Source organism: Hemibagrus wyckioides, linkage group LG10, assembly GCF_019097595.1.
Source record: "Hemibagrus wyckioides isolate EC202008001 linkage group LG10, SWU_Hwy_1.0, whole genome shotgun sequence".
Taxonomy (NCBI): Eukaryota; Metazoa; Chordata; class Actinopteri; order Siluriformes; family Bagridae; genus Hemibagrus; species Hemibagrus wyckioides.
Window position 1 is genome coordinate 14,411,524 of NC_080719.1, and position 19,274 is coordinate 14,430,797.

At 36.6% G+C, this 19,274-nt stretch overlaps 2 protein-coding genes across 4 annotated transcripts; both read left to right on the plus strand.

Moving 5' to 3' along the window:
• The first annotated feature begins 2,795 nt into the window (after positions 1–2,795).
• atcaya (ATCAY kinesin light chain interacting caytaxin a) lies at positions 2,796–11,558 on the plus strand. Its single transcript, XM_058400299.1, has 11 exons — positions 2,796–3,008; positions 3,734–3,792; positions 3,916–4,152; positions 4,259–4,423; positions 4,520–4,622; positions 5,660–5,791; positions 6,346–6,432; positions 6,781–6,879; positions 7,262–7,297; positions 7,401–7,460; positions 8,060–11,558. Exons 2-11 carry the CDS (start codon positions 3,756–3,758, stop codon positions 8,103–8,105), a joined length of 1,002 nt encoding a protein of 333 aa, XP_058256282.1. The 5' UTR covers positions 2,796–3,008; positions 3,734–3,755; the 3' UTR covers positions 8,106–11,558.
• Positions 11,559–14,225: 2,667 nt separating this feature from the next.
• mibp (muscle-specific beta 1 integrin binding protein) lies at positions 14,226–18,515 on the plus strand. Of its 3 annotated transcripts, none has more exons than XM_058400495.1 (8): positions 14,226–14,399; positions 15,194–15,284; positions 15,675–15,723; positions 15,918–16,092; positions 16,462–16,533; positions 16,903–17,009; positions 17,103–17,188; positions 18,212–18,515. In XM_058400495.1, exons 1-7 carry the CDS (start codon positions 14,374–14,376, stop codon positions 17,186–17,188), a joined length of 606 nt encoding a protein of 201 aa, XP_058256478.1. In that variant the 5' UTR covers positions 14,226–14,373; the 3' UTR covers positions 18,212–18,515. The 3 variants fall into 3 exon arrangements, with proteins under 3 accessions (XP_058256478.1, XP_058256477.1, XP_058256479.1); XM_058400494.1 differs by having other exon boundaries at positions 14,228–14,399; positions 18,209–18,515; XM_058400496.1 differs by lacking the exon at positions 15,675–15,723 and having other exon boundaries at positions 14,335–14,399; positions 18,209–18,515.
• Positions 18,516–19,274: the final 759 nt, after the last annotated feature.

Genomic DNA, 19,274 nt, shown 5'->3' on the forward strand with positions numbered 1-19,274 from the left:
TATATATTTTGCAATGATGTGTTTGCATTCATTTTAAAGCAGCAATTTCCCTACAAAATGAAACATTGCATAGAATGTTTTTAGGTAATGGACCATATTATGTGATAAATCAATGCTTCTGACAAAAACATCATTAATGCTGTTTGGGATTTTAGAAGCAGAGCCAGACGGATTGTAAAAAGTTCATTTTTGTCTCAAAGCCCAATCCTCTGAAAGGTTTAGCCTTTTTTTGTACAGCAACAAATAACTGATGGAATGTGTACTAAAGCCACATTTCAGGATAATGTATTTTATAATAAAAATGACAGTAGAGAGCAGAATAAACTCAATATATCTAATAAATAGACGAGTTGTTACACAACTAACTAGTTCAGACTACATATACAGAGGAAAATCAGAAATTCAGTCATTCAGTGAGATGATTTACATGCAACTCTGCAGTAGAACATAACACTTTTATAGTTTATTCCAACTGTATTTGCTTGAAAAGATGTGTGCAGTGTTGGTGTGCATCTTGGGTTTTGGCTTATTGATCTAACTCATTATTCAGAAACGTTTTATTAAAGTACATGCTTTGTTATTCATTATTTAATCACATGATTACTTTTATTATTGTCACCCTTTGTAAAATGAGCAAAAATGGTGGTATTAAATAAAGTTTCACTCAATCAATAGGTGAAAATATTACTTATAACTTAAAACCTTTTGTCTGAGAAATAAAGAGGGATGCACAAACTACAAAAGGAGTGGTCCAAGATCCCTCATATTTTAAAGGAAGAGAAAATACATGAATAAAACTATGTAATGCTAAATATCACTTAGGTGTTATTCTTTTTACATATTCATTTTTGCACATTTTTATAAGGGGTGTGTCAATTTTTCTGGAGACCAGTGCAATTAAGCTAGTGATTAGGTCTAAGCTAGTGATTAGGTATTATAACTAATATATCTAGGAATTTTCTGTGTTACTCTACAGGTTTTCACTCCATAACCCCAGGAGCATGTTCACACCAGATCTGCTGCCACTTTTGGACCACGTAGAAGGGAGAGACGAGTGGCAGGACGACGACTTCCCCAGGTGTGGAGAGATTTAAAATAGTGTAATGTAGAGCAGAAAGTGTAGGTTAAATTCATAATATGAGAACAAATTTATATCAAGATTTACATTACAAACACTGTCTGCTTTCATCTTAGCATTTTTAACTTTTTAAAACCATATTAATGCAGAGGAGGTGTGAGAATATTTTTATGAGGGAAACCACAAAATATTTGAAAAGTGAGATTGTTAGAGGCTTACAATTAACCTTCATTAGTTAATCAATATGTTCTGATTTTCATCTCTTTGAAAAGTGGCATCATTAATTCATAAAGGCCGATGAGGGAGCAACTATTTAAAGGTATTAACAGGAATGAACTTGTTTCCCAGACAGTCCACAGCATTAAGTGTAATTATAAATCTATATAGATTATGACATGTTAGATAATAACACATATTTGTAATAATGAAAGTGAATGATGTAATGCTTGTTATGATTAAATTGCTGTGGTATAGGAGGAATAAAAAACATTTTGAGATGTCGTGTAACAATACTTCACAGTGTAGCAATAAGGTCTGGATGCATAACACCACCACACTGTTGATTTGTTTACTATAACAGCGACCTCCTTTTATTTTATTCCTTACTTAGTATGTACTACACTATATAGTATAAAATTTATAATAGTATGCAAAATTGTAGGTAATCTATGAAAGGTGGTAAAGGATGTTCCTTGGCAAGGTTTTTAAAACAATTTATATGCATTAATGCATTGTTTAATATTTTTTTAGCAGTACTGTAAGAGTAGATATGTTGCTTAATTCCTTGTTATAGTAGACTTTCATGCTAATTAAACCATTATGGCTTCACTTTGGAATGGATTTGAGTGATTTTCTGATATTATATACACCGATCAGGCATAACATTATGACTGCCTGTCTAATATTGTGTTGGTCCCCCTCTTGGTGCCAAAACAGCCCTGACCCATCATGCACTGTGTATTCTGACACCTTTCTATCAGAACCAGCATTAACTTCAGCAATTTGAGCAACAATAGCTTGTCTGTTGGATCGGACCACATGGGCTAGCCTTTACTCCCCACGTGCATCATTGAGCCTTAGCCACCAATGACTCTGTCACCGGTTCACCACTGTTCCTTCCCTGGACCACTTTTGATAGCTACTGACCACTGCAGACCGGGAACACCCCACAAGAGCTGCAGTTTTGGAGATGCTCTGATCCAGTCGTTTAGCCATCACAATTTGGCCCTTGTCAAACTCGCTCAAATCCTTACGATTGTCCATTTTTCCTGCTTCTAACACATCAACTTTGAGGACAAAATGTTCACTTGCTGCCTAATATATCCCACCCACTAACAGGAGCCATGATGAGGAAATAATCAGTGTTATTCACTTCTCCTGTCACTGCTCATAATGTTATGCCTGATCAGTGTATATATAAAAGCAATGCTGGATTATTTTATTTAAGGCTTATATCAGAACTTTTTCTGAAATATTTTATGAATAGTCAAAAAAGTGAAATGGTTTGTGAAGGTGAAATATCCATCTAGACATATTGGTGCTGGAATTTCCCCCTCACTGACTTGGCATTAACATGATCATGGGCAGTGAATCTCTGATCCTGGGTCAGCAGCAGTGTGATTTCTGTGTGTCATCACACGGCGCCTCTGTGCGTGAAGAAAGAGGGAGCAGGTGCAGCTTTCTCCTTAAATGGTAATGAGCCACGTCATGTGACGCAGACTTGAGCCAACAACACAGCATCACCAGGAAAATGGAGGCAGGGCACGCATAGAGAAACACACACAAACACAGACACACAGTTTCAGCATCACTGGATAGAAATGATGCTCTAAACATTAGAGAAAATTGAAAAGATGATATTTTGCGAAATCAGAGAGTAGATTGCGAATTGACAAAGAATCTGCAAAATCTTTATTGCCAAGACACGAAGGTAAGTGATGGAGCAGCTTTGATTTTCTATATTTGGCTTGTGTTTATGGCCTGCAGTTAAATCAAGCTGAAGTTGTGTGTTTGATTTCAGGACTGTTTATCTCTTCAATGCAGATTTATTTTAAATAATGTGTTGATAGAGTGACGATGATTTCAACTCCAGTGACATTGAGAAAGGCTGTCAAAACAAAACTCATATCTGGTGTGTAATATATAATAATCAATATATAAAATATATAAACATTGATCTCTTTCTTACTCTGCATCCTAAAGAAATATATGTGTGATATTAAAGTTGGGATCATACTGCTTTTTTTGTTAACATAAGGAGCCTGATCGCAGTTCACTATCTCTCTCTGTCCTCTCCATCTCTATTCACTGAATAGTATGTGTGTGGGAGGTGTGTGTGTGTTTGTGTGTGTGTTGGGGGATGTTGACACCCTGTGCAAGTTAAGCAGCACTTTATTAGTGCTGATGCAGCTGCAGGCCCCACACCAGTGAACCCTTCACAGCATTATGAGATGCTTACCCTCTCTTGCTTTTGGGTTCATTATCATATCACTGTCTCTGCTCCGTTCAACACAAAACCCATTCAGAGCAAAGATGGGATAGTTTGATAAATTATTCAGCCATCTCTCCTTTTTAGCCTCTTTAGTCTATCTAAATGTGATGGTGAAGACTGTAGAGATCTAACTGTGTCTGCAATGTTGTCTGTGTGTTTGTAAGGCCACTTCCAGAGGAGGGAGTTATGGATTCTTCCTGCACACTTGGTGATGAGAGAACATGTAAGTGCACATACTATATGCATGCTTGATCCATCAAGAGTATGAACATGAAGCACTGAGTTTTATTGACTTCTTCATGAATATTTAACCCTTCCATCTTTCTCTGCACTTTTTGTCATCCAGCTCCTCCCAGCTCACTTCACATCAGTGGAGCTGGTGGAGGTTCAGGTCACCGCAAACGCCGCACACTTGTAGCCCCAGATATGAACTTGTCCTTGGATCAAAGTGAAGGGTCTTTGCTTTCTGATGATTTCTTGGATACACCTGATGATCTGGACATTAATGTTGATGACATTGAAACTCCTGATGAGACAGACTCCTTGGAGTTCCCAGCCAATGGCAATGACCTGGAATGGGAAGGTAAGGTTTGTTGTTTCTCTCTGAACTTGTTCTTGGTATAAATAAATGAATAAAAAAAATTAAAAGCTTGATTTATAAAGAAATTATTTATATTTTTTGTGTGAAGATGATACACCAGCGGCCTCAGCCAACTCGGGGCCTGTAGAAGGGGCTGAAGATGATGGGGAAGTTGGAAATGGTCGCTTGTGGAGAACTGTTATCATCGGCGAGCAGGAGCACCGTATAGACATGCAGCTCATTCGGCCATACGTGCGTGTCATATCTCATGGAGGTGAGCCCTTGTGTGAATCTATTTCTCAGGTCTAATACATGTATTGTTATTGTTCACCATGTCACTGCCTTCTTTTCTTCTGCTCTGGTTCCATAGGTTACTACGGCGATGGTCTGAATGCCATCATCGTGTTTTCGGCATGCTATTTGCCTGACAGCAGCTGTGCAGATTACCATTATATCATGGAAAACCTTTTCCTGTGAGTAGCCGATTATGATATTTTATGTACAAAGAAGTATTGAATACTGTGTGTTTACTAGGATATATTTTGCATCTATAATAACAGAGATGGTAGTGCTGGCTGTAAGACATGTGACGTGATTATATTAATGCACTCATTACAATAGATTGTATTTCTATATTTAATAAAAATTAAAAATAAAATAAAAAAATACATCCATATATTATCCATTATGGATGGATAATTAACAAGGACTTGTTGATCTATGGTTTTGTTCACACATGTAATCTACGTAGTCTCCAGCCCTCTCTGAACATGTTAAATAAATGTCTCTTTACAGAATACATAACCATATCAACAATAATAATATAAAAATATATAATATTTTTAGATTAACACTGTACAGTAAGTATGGTTTCTACCATGGGGAAGTCTTCAGGATGTTGCCTTTTGCCACAACTTAGACTGTAATAAGAGATAGACCCAGACAAGCAGGTGAGGTAAAGACTCTTTTTAGCTTCTATAAGTATATATCAGGAACTTGTTTTGAAGACATCACAAAATCTCACTTGTTCTCTAATAAGCAAAACAGTGTATCATTAGCTAATTGCTAAGGTTGTTGTGTCATTTGGGACATACTAGGATGTGGTAGCTTAGTGGTTAAAGCATTGGACTACTGATTGGAATGTTGTAAGTTTGAATCCCAAGTCCACCAAACTGCCACTACTTGGCCCCTGAGCCAACTCTGAGTTAACTCTCAATTGCTCACTTGTATAAAATGAGATAAACTGTAATTCGCTCTGGATAAAGGTGTCTACCAAATGCCAGAATTGTAAAAGTAATCATATTTGGGGTGGAAACAGTACTTCCGATTTGCCCCAGCCTGAACCATGCCACTCTCTACACTTAATAATTACCTGATAACATGAATTACATAGCAAATGTTTCTCGGGGGTTGATTGTGGATGTTGAGATGAGATTGCTTAGTGACTCTTTATTTTTCAAAGTAATTTAATGCCCCCCCCCAACAAATTCTGGTTTACATTTGAGTGTAGGTATGTAGTGAGCAGCCTGGAGATGCTGGTGGCTGAGGACTACATGATAATTTATATGAATGGAGGAACACCGCGCAGCAAGATGCCTGGTATCAGCTGGTTGAAAAAGTGCTATCAGATGATTGACAGAAGGTAAAAACACCTAAAGCTGCTGGTTCATTCTCAGGCTGTGTGATAATCGCTAATATGACTGTCACAATTACTCAAATTGAGATTGTAATTATATTTTAATTATTCATCAAAACCTTTAGGAGCAAAATTAGTTCAAGTAACTTTTTTTTAGTTGTTTTTTGTTTATTAATAGAAGGCAGGTTTTTCACCATGCACATATTCTTTTGTATACATATTTGTAAGATGGATGGACGGTTGGACAGTCACAGTCCACACCTATCACAGTACACACTTGGAAAAAGGATCTTCAGTTTGTCCTTCAAAAAAGAAACCTGATTACTGATCCTAACCCTACAACATTGTGTATTCATTTCAGATACAATTGCAAGCAAAACCTCTTTAGAAATCTAAGAGACATTATCTATACAAAGATCTTTCAAGCTCTTTTTTGCAACCAGTGATGTGGTCAGAAAGAAAATGCTAACTGCAAGTTTTATTTGTGCAGCACTTGATGTTAAGACAACACTCTAACAATAGTGATATCATCTTTAAAGCATTTAAATATTTTTTAATAGACTTAGGAAGAATCTCAAGTCTTTGATCATTGCACATCCATCCTGGTTCATACGCACAGTCTTGGCCATCTCCAGACCCTTCATCAGGTAGGAGCAAATTCGTCATCTTCATTCTTAACTGACCCAGGTTATATTAATACAGCCAGGCTAGAAATATCTTGTTTAACAGGATACATAGACTGTTATGATATTTTGAATAACTAATAATAGGAATAATGCAAAAGAAAATTGAATAGAAATTAGTCAGAAATGAATCTATTTTTAAGCAATAACATTTACACAATGTTTGATTTACCTAAAATATGAGGCAAAAATGTTTGACACTGTCTGACATTCACTTCTCGATTTTTATTTTTAAGTTATAATAGTAAAGTAGCTAAGTGTAAAGTGTATGGTTTCAACTATGTCAAGTGTTTAGTCTATGTCTTTCTGCAGTGTGAAGTTTATGAACAAAATCCGCTACGTGCACAGCTTAGAGGAACTGGAACAGATTGTCCCCATGGAGCATATCCACATCCCTGAGTGTGTCATACAGTAAGTGTTCTACATCACACAGTGATCATTTCATCCTCTGAGCTAATATGACTAAATTAAAGGAAAACTCCACCCTAAAACACATTTAAAAACACAGCGGGCATTTTTGATAGTTCTCTTGGTTGTAAGCACAGTTGCAACTTCTTTTTGAAACTTCTTTTAGAAGCAGTTTAATAACATTGTGGGTAATGTAGAACGCCATTAACCAAAGTGAAAATAGACCAAGTTAAATTAGTCCCTGACACCACTGAAGATTACATGTTAATTAATGCTGATGAAGACTAATATATCATTCAGGGTGGATTTTCCTTTTAATAGCACTAATGTGCTGAGGTTTATGATTTAAGATGCCTTTGTACATTTTTCTGTCTTTTTGTTGCAGGTATGATGAAGAAAGAATTAAAGCACGAAAAGAACGGTAAACATTCTGAGTTAAATTGAATTGAAATGTATTCGGATGTGGGTTTGAACTGCACAGAATGCTACAAACACATTTACCCATAATGTCTGTGTATATTTAGAATGGAAGAAGAGGGGGAACATCAGCCGCAAGAAAAACAAGAGTCAGCTGATACAGACGGGTATGTAGTTAATCTCAGCCACTGTTGCGTCATCTTATTACTATTTTATTAATCTTTAATCATTATTTATGCTAAAGACTAAGGCAAGATATTGCAATGTTGCACCAAATACCTGTCATGTGTATTAACGATTATTAAAAGGCTGATCTCAGATCATTTAATATAGGGCAGGTGCACAAGAAGTAATAACCAGTTAAGCCTATGAATAAAGACTATGAATAAAAGTAGTGTCTTGCCTAATCTAATCTAACAGGGATAAAAAATCAGATTACATTTATGTGGAAAGCCAAGTAATTCAATAAAGCTTACAAACATTTTCTTGCAACTGTATATCTAGATTGTTAAAGAAGTGCTAAAGGAGTTGCTCCCCAGCTCTAAATCTCTAAATCCTAAACCTGAAAAGCACAATTTAACCCTAGTTTATGCTTACTATAAATATACAAATAAGTCCATTGCTTTACTCTGTAACAAAATATAGGCAATCTCAACTGGCAGTATAATTATAACATATGTATTTAGAGCATGGTCACAAATCACTATATCTGTTGACTGCAGAAAAAGTCTCACAACTAACCCCTAAGTTCTTTTGTCTTTCTTAGACCATCAGCAACAACCACAACAAAAGTAGAAGAACCAGTCCTGTGAGATAAGGCATTTCCATAAAGGTCACTCTTACCTGCTGATCTAAGTCCAGCTTCACCTTTTACTGTCTTACTATGGTCTATAATCACACCAATCACATACTGGTCCCAGGTCAGCATACAAGGGCCTCTTTTATCAGAGGTTTCTGAAAAGCCCACCACCAGATGGCACTCCATCCAGAGAAATATTGCTGTATTCAGTAGCAGGATATGTATAACCTTAACCACTACTGCAGCTTCCCGGTTAATGACAGACCCTGATGTCCACTGTATGGCCAGTTCCATCTTAAAGAAAATGCTGTCACCTGCCTATACAAATCATAGGTGTGTTTGCTCAGGAGAGATTCTTTAAAGCGATGCATGCAAAGGTTCCTGTCTGTGTGCACTTGTGCCCAGCTTGAATGTTATTACACTCTGCTGCTTGTTTGTATGGCTATTTCATATTTTGATTTTTTTTTTTAAATGTTTCGAATGCTTTCTTCCCCATCAGTATTGTGGTAAATTATTGGCTTTTAAAGTTCCGCAGAAGTGCAAATCAATATTTGCAAGAGAATGTGGCTTGTCACGGGTTTTGTTCAGTGGTAATTTTATGTTGCCTTAAGTTCTGAATGTCAAAATTAAACAGCAGTATATGAATGACATTGGCTCATTTTATGCAGTTCATTTACCAAAAAAAATGTTCTTAATGCTGTTTTTGAATGAAATGTGTGCAAGATTTTAGTCAAAAACGTCTTGTCTGCATTTTATATTATTAAAGATGTATCCATGGAGAGGGCAAAGTGGGTTCAGGTTTGATCTGGTTATGCAGCCTTTTGTGGGCCCTGTTTGACTTGTCATTCCACTTTAAATGTGACACTGATGCAGGTTTGTTTGGCAGAATATGTTGATAAAATGACTCACTTTTGGTAAAGTGACCCAGCTATGATCACTCTAGCAACATTCTTGGGTTTAATGAGGTTCATCATCAGTTGAAACTGAATTGCCGAACACTGGATGATATAATCCCTGATGGTCTGTTTTCTCCACAGTGAGCCTGTATGGATATGCATAGAGAGCCCTAATTATCAATTTGCAGTTTTGGTTAATGGTTTTAAAAGGGCCTTTAACTTGCAGCTGTTTACTACTATTATATACCCTAACCAGGCTATATACTCATTTCAACATACACTATATTGCCAAAAGTATTCGCTCACCCATCCAAATAATCAGAATCAGGTGTTCCAATCACTTCCATGGCCACAGGTGTATAAAATCAAGCACCTAGGCATGCAGACTGTTTTTACAAACATTTGTGAAAGAATGGGTCGCTCTCAGGAGCTCAGTGAATTCCAGTGTGGAACTGTGATAGGATGCCACCTGTGCAACAAATCCAGTCGTGAAATTTCCTCGCTCCTAAATATTCCACAGTCAACTGTCAGCTGTATTATAAGAACGTGGAAGTGTTTGGGAATGACAGCAACTCAGCCACGAAGTGGTAGGCCACGTGAACTGACGGAGCGGGGTCAGCGGATGCTGAGGCGCATAGTGCGAAGAGGTCGCCAACTTTCTGCAGAGTCAATCGCTACAGACCTCCAAACTTCATGTGGCCTTCAGATTAGCTCAAGAACAGTGTGCAGAGAGCTTCATGGAATGGGTTTCCATGGCTGAGCAGCTGCATCCAAGCCATACATCACCAAGTGCAATGCAAAGCGTCGGATGCAGTGGTGTAAAGCACGCCGCCACTGGACTCTAGAGCAGTGGAGACGCGTTCTCTGGAGTGACGAATCGCGCTTCTCCATCTGGCAATCTGATGGACGAGTCTGGGTTTGGCAGTTGCCAGGAGAACGGTACTTGTCTGACTGCATTGTGCCAAGTGTAAAGTTTGGTGGAGGGGGGATTATGGTGTGGGGTTGTTTTTCAGGAGCTGGGCTTGGCCCCTTAGTTCCAGTGAAAGGAACTCTGAATGCTTCATACCAAGACATTTTGGACAATTCCATGCTCCCAACTTTGTGGGAACAGTTTGGAGCTGGCCCCTTCCTCTTCCAACATGACTGTGCACCAGTGCACAAAGCAAGGTCCATAAAGACATGGATGACAGAGTCTGGTGTGGATGAACTTGACTGGCCTGCACAGAGTCCTGACCTCAACCCGACAGAACACCTTTGGGATGAATTAGAGCGGAGACTGAGAGCCAGACCTTCTCGTCCAACATCAGTGTGTGACCTCACAAATGCGCTTCTGGAAGAATGGTCAAAAATTCCCATAAACACACTCCTAAACCTTGTGGACAGCCTTCCCAGAAGAGTTGAAGTTGTTATAGCTGCAAAGGGTGGACCGACGTCATATTGAACCCTATGGATTAGGAATGGGATGTCACTTAAGTTCATATGCGAGTCAAGGCAGGTGAGCGAATACTTTTGGCAATATAGTGTATAATAATTAAATATATAAATATAATTAATCTGGATTGTGTTGATTTAGGTGTTAATCTTTATAGGCAGCACGGTGGCTTAGTGGTTAGCATGTTCGCCTCACACCTCCAGTGTCCTGGGTCCGAGTCTCGCTCCCGCTCACTGTGTGTGTTTGCATGTTCTCCCCGTGCTTGTGGGTTTCCTCCCACAATCCAAAAACATGCTTCTAGGCTGATTGGAGTCTCTAAATTGTGTGTGTGCCCTGCGATGGGTTGGCCCTCCATCCAGGGTGATGCCCGATGACTCCTGAGATAGGCACAGGCTCCCAGTGACCCGAGATCGGACAAGCAGTACAGACGATGAAATGAAAATAATCTTTATAATGTGATCTGCCGTGGTGTCCAAGATGTATTGTATAATGAAGTTTTGAATTTACTTTTTTAAAGTGCCTACCATCTACATGTTGGATGTATTTTCATTTTGATTAACAGTGTCCTACATTACCCCAAATTTATTTTGATATAAATGCGTTTGACTACCTGCTAATAATTGCACCAGTGAGATTTAGTGCTCATATCAACACCATTGCACTCGTTATCTCATATACTGCTCACTAGCTGAGCCAGTTCTTTACTATAATGCCTTGTGCAACTGCAGTGCATCTGAGATATTCTGGAAAAGAAACTGTTGCTCTGTTGTATTTTAGGAGCTAACACCTAAAAACCGACTATCCTTTATGGTTAAAAATGAATACATGTTTTCTCCCATTAAATAGGAGACTGGTAACTGCATTACTGGTGCCTTCCTGTGATGTCAGTGTAGCAGCTGCCATTTCACCAGGCCTCTTCACCATTCTGTCACTGTTATTTAAATTACATTAAACATTTAAAGATTTATTTTCACTATTTCTAAACGAGGAAATCCTATGAACAATATTTGTAAAGATTTTGTATTTATTTAGATATAAACTATGACCTTTCTTGTAATGAGGAGTAGCAGCAATCATCCCTCAATCCTGAACCATTTTCTAATTTTGTAAAAATAAAAAAACACACACGAATTAAATACATAAACATATACAATCATACACAGTACAGCATGCAGTGAAAGGCTTTTTACAACTGTCCATATTATAAAAATAGAACCAAGTACTTGTAAAAAAAAAAAAAATGGATTACAATTTTTGAATAAAATAGAATACAATAAAAAAAATTAAATAGAATATGATAAAATAAGATCAAATGAAATTAGCTGTGCAAAATAGAAAAACAAAAAATGGAATAGAATTAGCTGTACACTACCAGAAGAAAATACATATACAATATAATAAAAATACAGCATATATGATACAATGATGATATACTGTATGATATGCAATAATATGAATATAGAATGAAAGTTATTAATAACTGTTATGAATATAGTGCATATGTGTAATCTGTGTGTAGTTTTTAGCGCATGAAAATACAAAACTGTGCTGTGCAAAGAGTCATTTAAGGTAGTGGGTGTTGTATAGACAAGTCCAAAAAACGTTCTAAGTCTTGTCCTGGCTGAGAGCCTGAATTGCCTGTGGGAAGAAGTTCCTCCTAAAGAATGAAAAATTCTTTGTTTCTGAAGCGTTCTAGAAAACATGTATCATTAGTAAATATGCTTCTTCACCACTTATGAAAGTATAAAACACTAGCTCAGGCAGTACATACAGGCAGTGAAATGGGGAAAAATGGTTGTCATGAGAAAAACTTATTTCTATGTACCTGTGCACTTGGTCATATGTTCTTCAGGGACACTGGCTACTTCAGCACGTTTACCCATGTCTGTCGATAAATAGATATTTCACTCTCCTTGCCTTTCCATGCCTTTTCCACCTAAAGAATAGTCCTTAATGTTGTGTACAACACTTGCACACTACAATTAATTATGTCACATACTACATATCAGCTCATTAATTGTATAAGTGATATGAACACTATGCTTGGTCCGAGTGAAATATAGCTTGATTTATAGCCCTTATCCTTCTAAAAAAAAATCGAATTCTTTGTTGCATTTAATAGTTAAACTTGCATTTAACTATTTAGAAAAAAGGTGACCCATCTCAAGCAATCTCTCATTTTATTTGTCACTGATAATACCCGCACTTTACTCTTAAATGAGTAACAGGGTTGAGTTTTTATACCACAGAAAGAAGCATATACAATAAATTTGGATAATTACCATCCATGCTAATGGCAGGAGAATGTTAATGGCCTTCTAATGATTTACTTAATTATTTTTTTATAAGTTATGATTTACTTTCAGTCTATAATTTGGGTAACAGGGTTGCTTTGGAAGTGACCTTTGATCAATATCAAAATATAATTGACAATACAGAATGAGAGAAATTACTTTTCTTCTTCTCATTTTTTTTTAGTAAATTGGAATAGCATAACTTCCTGTCAGACATGTTGGATTTTCCAAATATTTAAAAAGGGTAACAGCACCAAGTGAATGTCATGGATAAAATCTTTCATATAATATAAAGACTGACTCATGGAGAATGATGTTTCAAGCATTAGCTATTAAACAGAATCACAAAAAAAAAAAATCCAAAAATAACACAATATCTGAACCCTTGTTAATTCTATGTATAATAAATGTAATTTGGAGTGAGCTGAGACAGCAAAATGCTGTGAAATGCTGTAGATAGTTGTTATTATTATTGTCTGTCACCTATCCATACATTTTCCATACATACAGTATATGTAAAAGTAATATTAATGGGAGACAAATGGCACCACAACTGTAGAATTTCATAGTAAGTGACTACCAATGCTAAGCTTCAGTTATTTTTCAATAAATAAGAATATATAGAATATGACCTTTGAAATATTTTGAAAACAATAAGCATTTAAAAATATTAAATATATGCACATCAACAATTGGAGTATAATCAAATGTAACCACAATAAGGTTGATTATACCATGCCTAGAGGCCTACATGACTACATGTAATCCCTTATCTGAATGCCTCTGCGTCACCCATATGAGCTAGACCTCTTTGGAAGTGTGCCAAAGTATTATAGCACCCTTGGACCATTTTACTAGATGTCATGTCCAAATATATATATATATATATATATATATATATATATATATATATATATATATATATATATATATATATATATATATATATATATATATATATATATATATATATATTTGGACATGTGTGTGTGCTAAACATTACAGTTACACACACTGGCCATTGTATCATGTACAATACAGGTGTATTTGTAAATGACCAATTACTGACAGTAAACTATCTACAAACTATGTACAAATTGCAGTCAAGCTTTTAGGTGTAACACACACTACCATGTCAGTGTTGACAAATGAACGTTATTTACTAAGCTGGACTGGAAATGTGGCCCATTCCACTGAAGCAAGTGAGATACATATCTGATACACAACTATTACAGTATCTACTGGTTTCACCTCCTACAGCCTCAGAAGTACTTTGTGTACTGGTCTGTTTTCCTGTTACTTTGTGTACTTTTTCAATTACATTTCCTGCCTTCCTAAACTCGCGATTTGAACCGTAGCCCATTTAATTTTCAGAGAAACTGCCTGAGTTGGTATGGTGGTGGTCCTTCTTTGGTAGTTGCCGGTCAGCCAATGGCCACGCCCTTCTCTGCACGTGATTGGTAGATCCTGGGGGGGGGGGCAGGCCTTTTGAGTGACGTGCCTAAACTACTCTTATAGCCATGTGAAGCAGATATACTGCGTGCTGCTACAGCGTGACGAAAGTGCTGTCGTCTTAAAGGTTAATAAATATCATTAGTTTTCATTAGTTATTATTAGTTATTATTTTTGCTGTTGGTGACAAAAACAGCCCGAAGAAAAATGAAGTTCATTATAGGAATCGGCGGGTAAGTTCAAAATCTTACATTTAAATAAACTGTTGTAGTACGTTAGTGATGAGTAACATTAAACAGTTTTTGCTTTGTATAGAAATGCAAGGTGTTTTTAATAGAATATAACAAATGTATTTTAATTAGAAATATTTTCGCAGAATCATGTTTAATAACAGTGGTGAGAGGATGAGTGAGGCTGATGAAACGAGTGGCGCGTGCAGTGGAAAGGAAGTGATTTTAAGCGGGAGATTTAAAACCGTGCGCGCGAGGACAGTAGTGCCTAACAAAAACAACTTAACGAACATTAAATTAACTCTTTTTAGATTGCAAACACTTGTTTTAAGTTAAAAAAACATTGCTGATGTAATTTGTGTATGAAGTAAAGTAAAAAAAAATTGTTACTGTTAATAAATGAGTTAAGAGAAGAAGCTTCAGTGTTTGTTTATAAGTTGTTCGCGATACACTAAGTCGTGTGTTGCATTATTGAGAGCAGTTCCTCAGGCTTTTAAGTCGAAATAAAATTTGGTAAAAAATAATGTCTCATCAGTATATACATTAGACATGTAGCAATTTCTTGCAATATATCAAGATTTAGAAAGCTGGCACCATGTTTACCTTTTATCATGCCAGCTGGATTTATCCCGCCAAATTGCGGCACCTTGCCAGCTAGCAAGCTAACAGGGATGTGTTGAATAATATTCACCAAAATGTCAGAACCAGAGTTTAATGAAATATCTTTATCATCTTTAATCACCTGCTTTCTTCAGGTCTATCGCCCATTTTAAGCATTTTTTTTTCTATATATATAGCGTGACCAATGGTGGAAAAACCACACTGACTGATAGGTTAGTCAAAGCCTTACCTAACTGTTGTGTGGTTCATCAAGATGACTTTTTCAAGGTGAGTAAATTAGATTTCTGTTTAATTTTTAAATTGTGTTTTAGCTTAAATGTACAAAGTACAAATGTTTCCAAAAGCTATTGCATCAAACATTTACTCCTTAGTTGCTTTGCCCCCCCCCCTTTTTTTTCATAATGTTAAGTCATTTTTCCAAGTTGTAAATTTTATACACAATTGTACCGGTTACATGAAATATTAGTTGAAACAATGGATCAGATATACATTTCTGATTAATACCAAACACATTGAACTGTTAAAAGTAGGTACTGTAGCAGTTGGTCATTTTTTTTGGGGGAGAGAGCATGTATGTGATAACGGTGTGATCAGATCTAGTAGATTGCGGATCGCTTTGAGGCCTCTGCAGTGTTTTATTGGTCACTGTTATTTCAGCCACCGGATCAGATAGAAGTCGGAGAGGACGGCTTTAAACAATGGGATGGTAAGAATGAGATTTGGCCATAGGCGACCAATAACTCCTTTTACTGTAGACACTGTCCCTAACAAAAGTCATCTCCAAATGTAATTCCTCATCCATTATCCCTCCACTTGTATGCAGTGTTTTAATAAATTTATTCATTCAACCATTATTGTTATATTGAGTGTTTGCCTTTTTTTTTTTTTACTTCTTTATAGTGATAACTGCATTGGATATGGAAGCCATGGTGAATACCATTAAGGGTTGGATTGAGAACCCAGTCAAGTTTGCACGCTCTCATGGCATCCAGTTGACCCCAGCGACAGAAATGGGACCACCAGAGGACGAAAACCACATCCTCATTGTGGAGGGATTTCTTTTGTACAATTATAAGTAAGTGTTGTGTGAATGTACTTGCAGTACAAGGTCCTGAGAATTTTAGTTAATGAAGATTATCTTCTTGGAAAGACATCTGGGTCATGCAGTGCTGTGGACTTGGGGGTGGGGCCTGGGTTGGGGGGGTTACTCAGTGCATGGTGCAGTAGATTCACAGGCAGATCATGTGACCTATCTCTGCAGACCCACTGATAAGGTTATATCAGAGTGTCTGGGGGGCTATATGATCAGTGCTTCTGAACGATGTGTTCCCTCTTTTCGTGTGATATGTCATTTAGTTTCCTTGTGAACTAATTTCACATGTTCTGTACAACTGTGTAATGCTGATAAATATTAAGGGTTTTTTCCCTGTATTTCTTTGAACAGGCCCCTGATGGAAGTGTTTAACAAGTGTTACTACATCACCATCCCTTATGATGTGTGCAAGAGAAGGAGAAGGTATTTGGTTTATAAAATGAATGCTTCACCTTATAAGTCATCCAGACTTGCACTTTTGTAATGGTCTGTTAGTATCCGAGTATAAAATAACCCATGTCTTGATTCAATATGAATTCAACCTTTTCAGTACTCACAATTAAAGTAATGAAAATAATGTAAATGTACTAAATTACTTGAGCAGATCAGAACAAATGAGGAACATTGGCTTTTAATCCGCTATATGAATTAGGATGCATGGTAATAACTAAAATGGTTGCTTTCAGTGCTGTCCAATTAAATGTGCAACTTGGTCATAACTTATTAAAATGACTGAACAAGAAAGCTAAATCTAAGGATGCATCTGAATTGACAGTATTTTGTCATCCTTAGTACAAGACAGTACATAGTCCCTGACCCTCCAGGCCTGTTTGATGGTCATGTGTGGCCCATGTACCTAAAACACAAAGCAGAGATGGTGGAAGGCCTATTGCCCATTGGTTTGTATATTTTTGCTATAAATTTAACATATTTAAAGTGTTTATTAAGTAAAATCACTGCGACTCTAACTGATGTTTTCTGTCATGCTCTAGAATACCTGGATGGCTCGAAATCTAAAGATGAGATCTACCAGCAGGTGTATGAAGACCTCCACAATACACTTTTGAATCATTTATAGGTAAGAGGAGACAGGTTTTAGTGTCCTTAGACAGTTATTGGGGTGAATACTTGTTGTTTAGGGAATATTACATGGGGGGGCAGTACAGTACATTTAATGACTTCTACAATTTTAAAACACACTGCGTTTAATACTAAATGTATGTTGAAGCAGGGTTACAGTTACTATAGGGTACAGCTGATTATTTATAATCAGTACAGCTGATTATTTCCTGAAGGGTTTTCTTCCCTCTATAGACATGTCACCTATTTACATTTTTAATTTAAGTTAGTCATGTTAGTTTCTCTTTATCACTTTTGTCATAATGGTTTCACACTTTTTTCCCCCTCATGAGCTTCTTTTTCTCTTTTCTTGAAGCTAATAAGATAAGAAAATGCACATTATTGAGAAATAGCAAAGTACTCTGTCCTGAACATTTAAAGGAACAGCATAAAGCATTGGACAGTGACTGCAGTGTTTTTTAATTGTGACCACTTTTTAATCAATTTTTAGCTTAACCAAATTAGATTTTAGCTGTTCTCTGTACAAGTGCATAATAATTTTACTATAGAAATGCATTTGAATGAGAACATTTAAAATTTACCATGCAGTTTTCCCTGTAATGGACATGTCACAGCCGTGCAGTTATAGAAAATGAATCAACATGTGACCAATCAGACTGGAGAATTCAGCAGCACTGTGGTTGTTAAATTACATATCTGGAATTTAACATGGTTACATAGTCAATAAGCACAAAGCTGAACTATTTATCTGTAAAGTACATATAGAGAAGCAATTTATGAGCCCAGTAATTGTTGTAAGTAATCTAGTCAATTTACTGAGCTGTAGCTTTAGCAGTCTTCGCATTTCAGTGGCAGTTGGTGGTTGTTGGAGTGGATTGGCCCGTTGCTCTTTAGCTATGGAAGAGCAATGGGCCGTTCCAGTTTAACCCCACTCGAATGATTCAGGCTCCCATTGTTCTTGTGATGGGTGCTCTTCAAAGTCATTTGGTTAACATTTGACCTTTTTCTTCTCTTTCAGCAGCAGCATCCTGGCCAGCAGTGCCGTTGTATACAATTGTAAATAGCCCCTCCTATGAAGAAGTCATCTTTTTTCATACTTTTTTCTTTCTTTCTTTTTTTTTTAAACCTTGTTTTAAACCAAATGTACTTGTAAATATGATGATGGAATGTTAACTTATCACTTTTTTGAGTTTTTTTTCTTTTGTTATGGTAAATCTTAATGTCATTCTTTCCACTCAAGGATGCTGTTCTGTGCATCTGTTCTTATTCCATGCAAACAATTCAATAATGGATTTCAGAATAAATTTCCAGTTGTTACCATGTCATCATTGTTCTTGGCTGTTATTTCTTTTTCTTACATGCTAACTGCAGTATGGATTCAGATGTTTTGTCACATGATTCCTAATTACATTTCTATTATTTTATTATTATTATTATTAATTTATTTTATTTTTATTTTGGAGTGCCCTTAGGGGCTGGATGTGATGTTCCTTCACTGTAGCAGACATTAGTGGATTCTGTTGTAGTGAACTGCAAAATTGCAATCAGTAAAATTAAAATCTATATTTAAAAAAATCCTGTGTTGCAAAAAAATGCTTGTGCTGTTGATTGTCTGCAAGGCAGGGACCAGTATTGGGAAGGAAAGTCTCAAGACACTCTGCCACCTAGGTGGTGGAATGTACCCTGGATGTCTGAACAGCTGAGACACTGGCAGTCTTTAAACGATATGTAAATAAGTAGCTCTTCTTGAAAGGCTAAAACTAGCAAATGTTATTTATTGCTGTATTACTTTCCATTAGAGATCAGAGTTTTATACTAATGGTATGATGATATTCTTAGTCTGTGACCTAGTGAACCAGTACTAACGTGTTTACTGATAGAGACTTAATAAGGATGTCTGCCTAAATGCCTTAAATGTAAAGGTAAATGTTATAACTAAATGGCTATAGATGAGTCACACAGATGCACATTAACGTGGGTGTATATTTATCTTTAGAGGATCCTGCCATGAATAGATAGGAAAAATAATGTTTATAACAAATGAGCATGTAATCTTTCCTGACTAGTGTTTAGTTAAATATTAA

Bases quoted from the DNA above. Each gene is read 5' to 3' on its own strand.
- mibp (XM_058400495.1), top strand. From the start codon at position 14,374: ATGAAGTTCATTATAGGAATCGGCGG. The intron at 15,285-15,674 runs GTGAGTAAATTA...CTGTTATTTCAG, and splicing joins ATCAAGATGACTTTTTCAAG to CCACCGGATCAGATAGAAGT. The intron at 16,093-16,461 runs GTAAGTGTTGTG...TTCTTTGAACAG, and splicing joins TTTCTTTTGTACAATTATAA to GCCCCTGATGGAAGTGTTTA.
- atcaya (XM_058400299.1), top strand. From the start codon at position 3,756: ATGGATTCTTCCTGCACACTTGGTGATGAGAGAACAT. The intron at 6,433-6,780 runs GTAGGAGCAAAT...GTCTTTCTGCAG, and splicing joins ATCTCCAGACCCTTCATCAG to TGTGAAGTTTATGAACAAAA. The intron at 7,461-8,059 runs GTATGTAGTTAA...TGTCTTTCTTAG, and splicing joins GAGTCAGCTGATACAGACGG to ACCATCAGCAACAACCACAA.